The 13,794-nt window shown below is 49.3% G+C and overlaps 1 protein-coding gene across 1 annotated transcript in view; it reads right to left on the bottom strand.

Moving 5' to 3' along the window:
* The window catches only part of Echdc2 (enoyl CoA hydratase domain containing 2), an 18,371-nt gene extending 5,242 nt beyond the window's left edge, over nt 1–13,129 (bottom strand). The window contains exons 1-7 of the mRNA XM_013022231.1: nt 12,953–13,129; nt 5,512–5,579; nt 5,353–5,440; nt 2,673–2,759; nt 1,083–1,175; nt 582–638; nt 250–437 (exon numbers count right to left, since the gene is read on the bottom strand). Coding sequence (XP_012877685.1) covers nt 250–437; nt 582–638; nt 1,083–1,175; nt 2,673–2,759; nt 5,353–5,440; nt 5,512–5,579; nt 12,953–13,085 — 714 coding nt within the window. The 5' untranslated portion in view covers nt 13,086–13,129. The remainder of the gene's footprint in view (nt 1–249; nt 438–581; nt 639–1,082; nt 1,176–2,672; nt 2,760–5,352; nt 5,441–5,511; nt 5,580–12,952) is intronic.
* Between the last annotated feature and the right edge of the window lie 665 nt (nt 13,130–13,794).

The raw sequence follows: 13,794 nt of genomic DNA on the forward strand, positions 1-13,794 counted from the left end.
AAAAACCCAAAAACAAATGCCAAAAAATAATTCCACATGTAGATATTAATGTAACTGAGAAGCTAAATTTTATCCAGTCTAAATCACTTGGCTTTGTACCATGCTGTATGGCATTGAATGGAGAACATGACTTCATCTCAGGAACTTAGTGGACAGTGCTGCCTTGTTGCTCTCAAACCCATTGGAGTTCAGGGAACACCTGCTTCCCCCCTGGGCCTCCCACAGTCCTGTGTCTAATTGTCACTATACCTGGGGCAGAATCTCCTGGGCGAGGGCTCGAGCTCGGTGGTAGGCAGCATCACCTTCCTCATTCTGGGCCACAGCATGATTCACCAACCCCAGCTGGTGGGCTTGCTCTCCATTCAGTCGTCGGCCCGTGAAGATGAGCTCTTTTGCCAGGGCCACTCCCAGGCATCGGGGCAGCCTTTGAGTCCCTCCTACAAGGATGGTGGCATGAGGAGGCTGACTGGTGGAGAAGGGGGAACCCACAGATGCAGAGTTGCAGAATGAGTTAGGATGGAAGGGCAAGAACCAGGATGAGAGAAGAAAGCAGACAGACGTTGACAGTGAAAGCAGGATACCTGCTCCGGGGAGAAGTCCTCTTGTGGTCTCAATCAGTCCCATGACAGCTGAAGAAGCTATTGGAACAGCACAAAGTGAAGGAATGCTCTCCCCGGCCTACCCTCCACTGCTAACCTCTGAGGAAAGGAGACATTTTCCTTATGGTTCTGGCCACACCCAGATAACAACCAACTGGGCCTCCAGGCTGGCATCTCACCAGTGAGTGCTGGTAGAGTTGTATGTTACCTGTGAGTCTCCTTTCCTGAGCCTCAATGGTGGAAAAAGGTAACTGGCCTCTTTTACCTGGTCACCACATCACTCTGGAACAAGCAAGGGTTCCTAGAAGGTGCCTGACACTCAGTTGGAGGTAAATGCTCTCTTGTCTTGTGCCTTCAGCGCTGGCTTGTGCCTCTGGCATGCAAGGCATGTGCTCTACCACTGAGCCGCCTTCCCAGCCCCCCCAGATTTCTTGTTTTATTCAACCTCCCCACCTCATACCTTCACCTCACCCTGCCAAGTACCTGCCACTCGGAGGTCGCAGGCAAGGGCAAGTTCCAGGCCTCCACCCAAGGCAAACCCGTCCATCGCTGCAATGGTGGGTGCAGGGAAGGCTGCTGTGGAAACAAAAGGGTCAGGAGAGACCTAAGGCTGGTGGAATAGCGGGCCTTACTGGTCCCAGACTTAGGGACCTCACCTAGAATTTCAGTCAGATTATCTAAGAAGTCAGCTTTTCCATCAGGAATGTTCTAGGGTCAGCTGGAAAATAAGCTGACAGTTTCTGTTTAAGTCCACACTCACTGGTGTCTCTGGAACCTGACTTAATGTGTGCTAAATTCTGTGCTGGGTGCTAGAAACAGACTTGGCTCTACTCCCATGTGCCCCCTGTCCAATGGAAGGTAATCAAGTATTCAGACAGTGATAATCTGGAAATCTGAATGCTCCAATGAAGGGGAGCCTAGAGCTGGAGCTAGTGAGGCTGTGAGCAGTTCCAGGCTAGCCTGAGAAAAGCCAGAGATTCCATCTCAGTGGAAGAAGTTGGGTGTGGTTGCATGTACATGCCATCCTAGCTGTGGTGGGAAGCAAAAAACCCACTACCACCACCACCAACAACAAAAACTGCACCTAAGGTTCATGCCTATAATCACAGCCAGTCAAGAGCTAAAATTGAAGATCATGTTTTAAAGCTAGCCTGGAGTCAGTCACTGGTGGCTCATGCCTATAATGTAATCTAATCAGAAGGCTGAGGTCTGAGAATTGTGATTTGAAGCCAGCCTGGACAGGAAAGTCTATGATATTCTTAGCTCTAGGAACAGCTCAGACCCTGTATTTAAACCCCAGGACTGGGGCTGGGAAGGTGGCTCAGTGGTAGAGCGCTTGCCTTGCATGCATGAGGCCCTGGGTTCGATTCCTCAGCACCACATAAGCAAAAAGCCGGAAGTGGCGCTGTGGCTCAAGTGGTAGAGTGCTATGCTAGCCTTGAGCTGAAGAGCTGAGGGACAGCACCCAGGCCCAGAGTTCAGGCCCCATGACCGGACCCCCCCAAAAAAACAAACCCAGGACTAGAAAAGGGGAAGGGGGAGAAGGTCTAGGAAAACAAATCTTTGACACTCTCATGTTTAATCAGCAAAAAGCCAGAAGAGCACCAATCAAGCCAGCCAGCAAGCCCAGTGCAAGGCCCTGAGCTCAAACCCTATTACTAGAAATTAAAAACAAAACAAAAAAGCTTGGAAGATCAGTCAAAAAGGCTTCTTGCAGGAGGAGGCATAGTAGGTCTTGAAGGAAAAGGAAAAGTTCAGATAGATCAGTTCAAGAAGGGGTACTTGAAAAATAGCAAAGGCTGCCAAATCTGTCTAGTGAGCATGACTCCTGACTCCTGGAGTGGCTGAGTTTGAGGGGGGAATAGAACACTGGTGTGGTGAACAAAGGCTGAAGAGCTAGGACTCCCTCTGGTAGAAATGCTGATTGTACCCTTTTGTACCCTCCCCCTTGTAGAATTCCTTGTGCTTATCCTGGCAGTCATCAGTGTTCCCATAGAGTAGAGCATGGTGTGTGGGGAAAGGGCTGGCAACAGCAGGGGCTCCCACACCTCCATCCTACTCCCAGACTCTCACCGATCTCATTCATCAAGCCTCGGAGTCGCTGCACAAAGACGCCCACCTCCACAGGGCTCATCTGCTCCCGCTCCTTCAGGTCTGCACCTGTAGATGCTCAGCAGTTGGTGCCACTCTTGGATAAATGGCTTATTATGGGAATGCCAGGTGGTTAAAGTATCCAGCAAAGACGTAAGGAAAAACAGCCAGGGAGGAAGAAGCAGGAAATATAAGAGGAAGGAAAAGAAAAAAGGAAAGGGGCTTACAGAAAAAGATTGACTGGATTTCATCAAAGTGAATAATTTTGAGCATCAAGACCCTATTAACAGAATGAAAAACATAATCCACAGTGGGAGAAAGTGTGCAAATAATATATCTGGTAAGAGGTTAATAACAAGGCTGCAAGTCACTCAGCTGTACAGCACTTGACTTGTGTATGTGAAACCCTGGGTTCCATCCTCAACACTGGAGAGAAAAAGGTCAATACCTAGTATATATAAAGACTTCCTGTAATGCAACAAAAACAATCAAAGCAGGCAAAGTACAGTCAATAAGTACACACAAGCCGAGCACTGATGGCTCACATCTGAAATCCTAGCTGCTCAGGAGGCTGAGATCTGAGGATCATGGTTTAAAGCCAGCCAGGGCAGGAAAGTCCATAAGTCTCTTATCGCCATATATGTTAGGGCAGTTATCACTACCAGGTACCACTGGTTCACACCTATAATCCTAGCAACTTGGGAGGCTGAGGATGAGAGTACTATGGTTTAAAGCCAATCCAGGCAGAAAAGTTCATGAGACCCCCCACCTGTGATGGGTCATGCCTGTCATGCTTGGTATGGCACAAAGTATAAGATTGCCATCCAGGTGTGTGCCAGAATAGGAAGTGAAAATTTACATGAAAAATAACCAGTACCAAAGATGGAAGGAGATGTGGCTCAGTGGCAAGAGTGCTTGCCTAGCAAGTGTGAGGTCTGAGTTCAAACCACAGGACCACCAAAGAGAACTGCAAAACACCTTATACTTCTAGTCCTAAATACATGCCTCAAAGCACTGAAAACAGGAATTCAGGTGCTGAATATAGTGTCTCATGCCTGTAATTCACCTACACAAGAGGCATAGGTAGGAAGATTTCACTCTTGATTGTCCCTGGGCAAAAACTCCAGAGCCAATCAAAAAATGAAAGCAAAAAAGATAGGTTGTATAGCTCAAGTGATAAAGTGCTTGCATAATAAATGCAAGGTCCTGAGCTGGGCGCTGGTGGCTCACGCCTGTAATCCTAGCTACTCAGGAGGCTGAGATCTGAGGATCGCGGTTCAAAGCCAGCCCGGGCAGGAAAGACCGTGAGACTCCTATCTCCAATAAACCACCAGAAAACCGGAAGTGGCGCTGTAGCTCAAGTGGTAGAGCGCTCGCCTTGAGCTGAAGAGCTGAGGGACAGCGCCCAGGCCCAGAGTTCAAGCCCCACGACCCACCAAAAAAAAAATAAATAAATGCAAGGTCCTGGGCTGGGAAGGTGGCTCAGTGGTAGAGCGCTTGCCTTGCATGCATGAGGCCCTGGGTTCAATTCCCCAGCACCACATAAGCAAAAAGGAAAAAAGCTGGAAGTGGAGCTGTGGCTCAAGTGGTAGAGTGCTAGCCTTGAGCTGAAGAGCTGAGGGACAGTGCCCAGGCCCAGAGTTCAGGCCCACTACGGGACCCCCAAAAAAATAAATGCAATGTCCTGAGTTCAAATCCCAGTACCACAAAGATTGAAAAGGAAATCACATATACATATATAATATGTATATAAAACATTTACACTGAGCCATGACAGCTCAGCTCTAAGGCAAACCATACCTTGAAGGGCTCTGAGAGTCATACACTCCTCTTACCCCTACATTTTTCTGCCTTTTTTTATTTTGTCCTGGGGCTTGAGCTCTGGTCCTGGGTGCTGTCTCTCAGCTCTTGAGCTCAAGGCTAGCGCTCTACCACTTGCGCCACAGCGCCACTTCCCGCTTTTTCTGCTTATGTGGTGCTGAGGAATCGAACCCAGGGCCTCATGCATGCAAGCACTGTACCACTAAGCCACCTTCCCAGCCCTACCTTTTTTTGTTTTTGTTTTTGTGATCAGGGCTGGACACTGTCCCTGAGTTCTTCAGCTCAAGGCAAGCGCTCTACCACTTGAGGCATAGGGCCACTTCCGGTTTTCTGGTGGTTTATTGAAGATAAGTCTCACAGACTTTCCTCCCGGGTTGGCTTTGAACCGCAATCCTCAGATTTGTCTCCTGAATAGCTAGGATTTCAGGCATGAGCCACCAGCATCCAGCTTTTCTGTCTGCCTCTGAGGTAGAAGTTCATGGTGCTTTCCTTGTGAGGACCCCCATGGTGCAGACACTGGGGAGGGCTTTGGTAGTGGGGACAGATTCTGCAGGTGGGCAAAGGACAAAGAGTCTCAACTTATTATTAACCTTGAAAGCATGTTTGGTGACTCAGTTTCTTCATTTCCTCAACAAAGTCTAGAGAAAGAACGAGGCCCTGAGATCAAGAGCAAACTGACTTGTGCTTTGTGACCTTTTACAAGACATTGGACCTGGAGCTTCAAGTCCACTTGTATAAAATGGGATTATGTCCTCCACTGGAGCTGGCCTAAGGGTCCAGGTCCTGCTTGGAGGAGCCCTCCAGAGCCTGGGATATGGCCCAAGCTGGCGATGGAACCTACCTGCACAAAACACACCCTTCACTCCACTTCTGAAGAGCAGAACACGCACGTGCTGGTCTTCTCGCAGCCGGGCCAGAGCTTCAAACAGCTGCAGAAGACACCTTGTCAGGCACCTCATGGTACATGCCCAGCCCCACCCTAGTGCTCCCCAGTCTTCACCTCCTTGATGAAGACGTGCCCCAGGGCATTTCGGGCATGAGGTCTGTTCATCAGGATCTCAGTGATTCCTGCAAGGGATAGAACAAGCTGAGGTGAGCCAGCTGGCCCTGTTCACCCACACCCTGGGGACTAGACACGGGAGGTCTGGTTCTAGGTGCTCTTGCTGGAGCATGTCACACACTCGTTCCTCAGTTTCTCCATAGAATAGTCTTTGCTCTTGTTACCTCCCATAGGAAGGATTTGTTAACTGTGGAGCAAGAGCCACAAGGTGACCACTATCACACACACACACATTGAATTCTACAACTCCTGCCATATTATCTCCCTGTCATAAACCAAACACCTTCCTGTAGAGTTTAAAAGCAAATAGCCTGTAACTAGATCAAAATACAGACCCATTCCCGACATGTACCCCAACTCAGTCACAGCTCCTGACAAAGTAACTTCTGACTTTTGTAGTCATTGCTTCCTACATTTTCCCCAGAAAATTATTTTAACAATTAAAAAACTTTTTTAACTATACCAGTAAAAAATAGCAAATGTGATTTGTCCATAATTACCAGAATTATTTAAGGTACTGGTGACTCACACCTGTAATCCTGGCTACTCAGGAAGCTGAGACCTGAGGATCAGCAGGGCAGACAAATCCTAAAGACTCTTTAATTAATGAGAAAAAACGCTAGATATGGAGGTATGGCTCAAGTGGTAAAATTGCCAATCTTGAGCAAAAAAGCTAAACAAAGACGGGAAATTGAGTTCAAGCCATGGCACTGGCACACACGCGCACACACACACAATTTAGTATTGAAGTCTTAGCTACAACATTAAGTTGAAATATTAGTCCTCCACAGAGGCTCCTCTTGAATTGTCTTTGCATCCCTGTGGTCTTTATCACAGGTAGAGTGGACTAACCTGGTTATACTCCAGGACTTCTAGGCCTGGCAACAGCAGAAAGGAAACAGCTGGAGCCTTCCAAGGCCACCATGAACTGAGGGCCCAGTACCCAGAAGTGAAATGCCAGAAAGTAGCTAAGATTCCCAGACAGCCACTAAGGTCCTGAGGCCTGAAGTCCTGAGCTATAAAAGTAGGAGGCAGCTGAAGAAAGAGTTCCACAGCATGACTGGGGTCAGACTCCAAATGAAGCTAAGGTTACAGAAACAGAAGTACTGAGAAGTTGAGATGGTGGAGAATCAGAGACTCAAAAATGAGGAGCCAAAGGTGAACGCTGAAGCTGTGAGAACTTCCAGCCCCCTTGACTAGATGTCAAGTGGCCAAAGAGATGAAGTCCCAATACTCAAACGTTGGTAACTGAGCCGGGTGCTGGTGGCTCACGCCTGTAATCCTAGCTACTCAGGAGGCTGAGATCTGAGGATCGCAGTTCAAAGCCAGCCTGGGCAGGAGAGACCGTGAGACTCCTATCTCCAATAAACCACCAGAAAACTGGAAGTGGCGCTGTAGCTCAAGTGGTAGAGCGCTCGCCTTGAGCTGAAGAGCTGAGGGACAGCGCCCAGGCCCAGAGTTCAAGCCCCACAGATACCAAAAAAAAAAAAAAAAAGTTGGTAACTGAAACTAGCCACTAGGTGTCAGTAATCCAAGTGCAGAGCAAGAAGCCTCTGCTTGGGCACTCACAGCAATAAGCCCCTAGCTCTGAAAGCCTCTGGAACTCAGGGCTGTCAGTGCTAAGAGAGCTGTCCCTTTGTCTGCCTAGATAAGGTCAACTGTTCGTACCATTCACATCTGGAAGAATTCCTTTTTACTTGAGTGTGTCTGGGATCTGAGAATTGCTTCTAACCAATGGCACACAACATGAGTTCTGAAATGGCTCAAATGGTAGAGCACTTACCTAGCAACCAGGTAAGGTCCTGAATTTAAAACCCTAGTAACAGGCTGGCCATAGCTGCTCATACCAGCTACGCAGAAGGTGGAGTCTGGAAGAGATTCAAGGCCAGCATGGGCAAACAAATCAGCAAGACCTAACCTCAACCAACAGCAGCGTGTGGTGATGTACACCTGTCAACCACAAAAACAAAGACAAAAAGTAGTACAACCCCCAAAATATAAATTATGTGACAAAGGTGATAAATTGTGGCTTCTGTGATTAGGCTATGGTACATACAAGCCTCTATCTTGAGAGCCACACTAATGGGTCTGTGGAGAGTCACATGACAAGCAACTATGAGCAGTTTCTAGGAGCTGAGAGCAACTGCTGACCAACAGGTAGCAAGAAGGTGGGAGTTCAGTACTATAGCCACAACTAGGTGAATTCTGTCAACTGCACCAAGAAACTGGAAGCAGATAGGCCCTCAGCCCAGCCTCTGATGAGACCACAGTCCCAGCCAACTCCTGCATAATGGTCTGGGAAGACTTGCCACAGGAAACTCAGCTCAAGTGTGCCCGACCTCTGTGAGGAAAGCTGTCTTTTCTATCAAAGTTCTTGCATTGGCCTGAAGGCTTGGCTCTGGTTATTTTGTTAAAACTCTATCAGCAAGTAAAGAAAGTAAAAGAACTGCTTTGGGATAAGGAAGGATTTTATTTTCTTATGTTTGCCTGGGAGCTTGAACTCAGAACCTGGATGCTGTCCCTGCGCTTTTTATGTTCAAGGCTAGTGCTCTTACCAGTTGACCCACAGCTCCATTTCCAGCTTTTTGTGGTTAATGAGAGATACGAGTCTCATGGACTTTCCTGCCTGGGCTGACTTTGAACCATGATCCTCAGACCTCAGCCTCCAGAGTAGCTAAGATTACAGGAGATAGGAATATAGGTATGAACTACCTGTGCCTGACTCACAGCAGAATTTTTTTTGTCGGTTGTAGAGCTTGAACTCTGGTCCTGAGTGTTGTCCCTGAGCTTTTCAGCTCAAGGTGAGCACTCTACCACTTGAGCCACAGTGCCACTTCTGGTTTTTGAGTGGTTTATTGGAAATAAGAGTCTCACAGACTTTCTTGCCTGGGCTGGCTTTGAACCGTGATCCTCAGATCTCAGCCTCCTGAGTAGCTAGGATTACAGGCATGAGCCACTGGCGCTGGGTCTCTGGTGGTTCTTGAAGACTATATTTATTACATGACTTACAGAATCTACAAGTAATACATGTGTGGTATCACAGGCAACAGTTTTAGTCATTTATTACATAGCCACAAAAAACTAACACAGTCACCATGATTTGGTTTTAACAAACTTTGTTCCCCATCTTCCTGCTTTCCTGCTCTGTCCTTTTCTTTCTTTCTTTTTTTGTTGGTTGTGAGGCCTGAACTCTGGGCCTGGGCACTGTCCCTGAGCCCTTCAGCTCAAGGCTAGCACTGTATGTCTTGAGCCACAGCACCACTTCTGGCTTTTTCTGCTTATGTAGTGCTGAGGAATAGAACCCAGGGCCTCATGCATGCAAGGCAAGCACTCTCCCACTGGGCCACCTTCCCAGCCCTGCTCTGTCCTTTTCTTTCTGTCTGCCTTTAACTTTTGTTTTCATCTCTCTTCCTCTCAGGACATAGACAGACAGCTCTTATTGTTCTTGACTGAAGCCACAACCTGGACACATCAAGTAAAGTCACTTTACCTCTTTGATCTTCAATTTCCTGATCAATAAGAATGAAAGGGTTGTTAGGAGAATCAAAAGGGATAATGTACAAAGTATCTAGACAAAGTGTGAGTGTGTGGTCATCAGAGGAGACCATGCTGCAAGCTGGGGACCCTAAGGAGCCAGGCAGTGTCCTTGGCTTTCATTCACCTAGCACTATAACATGCCTCATTCTGGGGAACAGACCATTCAGCTGTCACTAAGTATTCTGGCTTGGGTTCTAGGAGCATTGCCCTTTAGCCCAATTAGTGGAGAGAGGCTGTGTTGCAATTTCCACTCTTACCAAGTCCAATGAAAATCTCTTAGGTCACACCTGTCTAGATGATCTCCTCCACAGGCTATGTTGGTGGAAGTCCAACAGAAAGCACTGGAAGGTAGAGTTTAACAACCTCTTGCATAACAGATGTTAAGGTCAGCCCAGGAGAACAGCCCCTCCCAGCTTCTTCACCTGCCTGAAACCAGTAATCACCTGACAGTAATCACCTGACAGTGAGCCAGCAAAGGATCCCAGGCTCTGAAGTCACTTTCTCGTCTGTTGAGGTCATTTCCTGAACCACCCTGATCACGCCTGCCTTGAACAGTGAGAGGTTCCCAGGCTCTGAAATCACTCCCCATCCGCTGTGGTCCCACCTCCTTCCCTATATTATCTGGTTCAACACAAGTCCTTCTCCTTCTTTCTTTTCTTTTCTTTTTTTTTCTTTTAGCCAGTCCTGGGACTTGAGCTGAGGGCCTGGGCTCTGTCCATAAGCTTCTTTTGTTCAAGGATAACGCTCTACCACTTGAGCCACAATGCCACTCTGGCCTTTTCTGTTTATGTGGTACTGAGAATCCAGGGCTTCATGCATGCAAGGAAAGCACTCTACCACTAAGGTGACTTCTCTTTTTCTTTTTTTTGGGGGGGGGGTCCGGTCATGGGGCCTGAACTCTGGGCCTGGGCGCTGTCCCCTCAGCTCTTCAGCTCAAGGCTAGTGCTCTACCACTTGAGCCACAGCACCACTTCCGACTTTTTTCTTTTTGCTTATGTGGTGCTGAGGAACGAACCCAGGGCAAGGCAAGCGCTCTACCACTGAGCCACCTTCTCAGCCCTGACTTCTCTTTTTCTCTTCTTCCTTCCCCTCACTCCCCATGTACCTCCATCTTGTGTGGGCTGGCAGTTTGACTTCCCCCCAATAAACTCTTTTCTGCCTGAACCATGTGGTGCATTTCCTTTCTGGGTAACCTAACAACAGGGAAAACAGAGAAACCAGAAAAGTAACAACTACACACAGATACCAGCCCTCACTTTCTAAAAGCTAACAATTGCTGGGGATGAGGTTCAGTAGTAGAGCACTTACTCAGCATGTGCAAAGCCTTGGGTTGGATTCGGAGCATTAACAATCTATGAGGCCTGAATGTTAGTAGCTCATGCCTGTAATCCTACCTACTCAGGAGACTGAGACCTAAGGATTGAGATTCAAAGCCCACCTAGGCAGAAAAGTTTTCTCAGCAGTTAACCACCAAAAAGCTGGAAGTGGAGGCAGGGTGGTAAGAGCGCCAGCCTTGTGAGCAAGAGTGTGAGTTCAAGCCCCAGTGCCAGCACATACACATACACCTATGAGACACATAAAACTTAAAGGCGGTGCAGTTTGGCAAGTGGGTTCCAGAAAGACCCACATAAGTAGAAAGAATCAAATGGGCAGAAAGGAAGAGACAGGTCCATCAGGAAACCACAGATGGAAAAAGAGTGGAAAAGCTTCAAATGAAGCCATGGATAGAGAGAAGATGGAAACGTTAGGTTGAGGTAGGGCACCCTGACTTGCAGCTGGGGAGTTGAAGAAATACTCCATGAACTACAAAGTCTAAAGCAGCAGAAGTGAGGAGCAGCTGCCTAGCCACCCTCACTTCCCAGGACAGCAGAGTTTGGGTGCCATCTCCCCAGCGGAACACACAACCTGGGGCTTCTGATAGGATCATCAAGTGACTGCATCATTTTCTGGGAGTTCTGTGTGAGCTCTTCCTCATGCCCTGGCCACTGCTTCTCCTGCCTTTTCTCCTCTCTCATGTCCCCTGGCAGTGCCAGAGTCTTACCCAACTTTCTGGAGCGAATGATTTCAGTATCTGTAAATGAGGTGAAAGATCTATAACCCAGGCAATTTTTTATGTACTGATGGATAAACCTGTGGAATCATTAAATTGCTAGAAAAATCAATCATGAACTTCTGGGCCACAGTGCAGGTTCTCAAATATACCTAGTTCAAATTGCATCACCCTCTTTGTCTCAATTTCTTTCTTTTTTTTTTTGGGGGGGGGTCTGGTTCGTGGGGCCTGAACTCTGGACCTGGGCGCTGTCCCTCAGCTCTTCAGCTCAAGGCTAGCGCTCTACCACTTGAGCCACCTTCCCAGCCTGTCTCAATTTCTTAAACTGGATTCTAGGGAAAATTCCAAGCACTGTCCTTAGCACTTTTGCTACAAAATACTGGCTCTTGACTTAAGCCTGTAAATGTCCAAAACCAGAGAAAAACGTGGCTCTTCTGCTCCATTTTTTTGTGTCCTTTGTTCTCAGCCATTCTCTCTAACAGTTAGTTACATTGCAATCCAAGAAGAAAGCCTACTTGATAACCCCTGTGACAAGAATGTAAGCTACTCCACAAGCACTATGGACTTTCTTAGAGTAGCCAGGCTCCACCTGGCCAGTCCTGAGATCATAATCAGCCAGACTGTACCTGAGACCAGCCCATCACACTCTGGACAAGTTTCCACTCAGTGGGAAAGATTGGCTGAAATGCTTACTCTCTGCCTCTTCCAGTGTGAGATGTGATAAATCTTCCTCGGCCCTTCACCACTATTTGCTTTTTTTTGCCTTGGTGCTGGTGCTTGAATTCAGGGTCTTGCCGAGGCTCTTGGTTAGTGTTTTCACTCAATGCTAGCACTCTACCACTTACGTCACACTTCCACTTTTCTTGCTGGATAAAGGAGCTAAGAGTCATTGGGATTTGTCTGCCAGACAAATGTCAATCCTCAGATTTCACCCTCCTAAATAGCTAAGTCTACAAGCCAGAGCCACAGATGCTTAGCTACTTCTTGTCAATTTTCAATGGCAGACTGGAACAAGTGGTTGAACCTAGTATCTTGGAATTCTAGGAATTAGGTGTCTAGCCTTACCACTCCAGGTTACATACATATCCATCAAAAATAGTAGATGCTGCCGGGTGCTGGTGGCTCACACTTACGATCCTAGCTACACAGGAGGCTGAGATCTGAGGCTCAAAGCCAACACAGGCAGAAAAGTCCCTGTGAGATTCCTATCTCCAACCACCAGAAAACCAGAAATGGTGCTGTGGTTCAAATTGGTAGAGTGCTAGGCTTGAGCAAAAGAGCTCAGGAGCAACCGCCAAGTCTTGACCAGGACCAGGACCAGCACAAAACAACAACAGGGGAAGGAAAGGGGCCCACGGAATGCCACTGAAGTCCAAACGCGCATGCGCGCACCCTCCCACCCAGGTGCGCTCAAAGGTGTCCCCCGAGCAGGGCCAGAGGGGACCGGTGCGGCCGCCGGCCCCGCCCTGCGTCCTCCCCCGCACGCCGGCCAGGGATTGGCCGCGCCGCCTCCGCCGGCGGGTTCAGCGCTGATGTGGGGCCCCTGGGCCCCAAAGCACAGTGCGGCGGAGCTCCTGTTCCCCGCAGTCCCCCGCACGGCTGGAGACCTCCAGGTGCGAGGCTGAGATACGACGGCCCAGCCCAACCTCACGGGTCCCGGGCTGCGGTAGGAGCCTAGCGCAGGAGACAGGCGATTCGAGACCCGTCCTCAGTGTCATGGCGGAGCGCCTGCCTCGTCCCCCGCGATCTGGTCGGGGCCCCGCCGCGGCCCGCCCGCGATGGCGCGGTGATTACCTCGGTCGGGACCCGCCAGGGCCCGCACCTGGATCTCGCGGCCCCCGGCGGCGGCGTCCGACGCACAGTGGCGGGCCCCGAGGGGCCTCCGGGCCCGCAGGATGCGCAGGACGCGGGGCAGGGCGCGCTGCATCCCGGCGAAGCTGGGCAGGTGTGGCCGGACCCGCCAGGCCTGGGATCTCGGGATCCGCCAAGTTCCGGCGGCCGGAGGGGGGGGCGAGGCCTGGGCAAACGGCTCCGCCTATGCCTCCCGGGCCAGCGCCTCGGCCGGCGCCCCCTGGAGACCCTGCGCTGCGTAGGAGCTCCTCACTAACCTCTCCAAGACACTCCGTAAACGGTTGGGTTAAGATAGTGACCACCCCGTGCCGTTGGTATGCAGATGGGACAGTGTGTGGAAACTCAATACGTGCCATTTCATTTTCAGTGATGTTTCAGGGGCTGGGCGTGGTGGTACACAGCAGTTAATCTCAGCACTGAGGAGGCTGAGGTTGAAGGATTGTGAGTTTGAGGCCAGCCTAGGATATAGAGCTGGGCGCTGATGTCTGTAAGCTACTCAGGAGGCTGCGATCTGAGGACTGAGATTCTTGCCCAAGCCAGAAAGTAGGTGAGACGCTGATCTCCCAATTAACTATCAAAAAGCTGGACTGGAGCTGTAGCTCAAGTGTTAGAGCCAGCCTTGAACATGAAAGCTTAGGGACAACTCCCCAATCCCCAAATTCAAGCCCCCAGGACTGGCACAAAAATTAAGGGCTTGGAACATGCTTGCCTAGCATGCATGAAGCCCTGGGTTTGATTCCTCAGTACCACAAAATCTGAAAAAGTCGGAGGTGGTGCTGTGGAAC

This window comes from Dipodomys ordii, unplaced genomic scaffold (assembly GCF_000151885.1).
Source record: "Dipodomys ordii isolate 6190 unplaced genomic scaffold, Dord_2.0 Scaffold61, whole genome shotgun sequence".
NCBI classification, from domain to species: Eukaryota; Metazoa; Chordata; class Mammalia; order Rodentia; family Heteromyidae; genus Dipodomys; species Dipodomys ordii.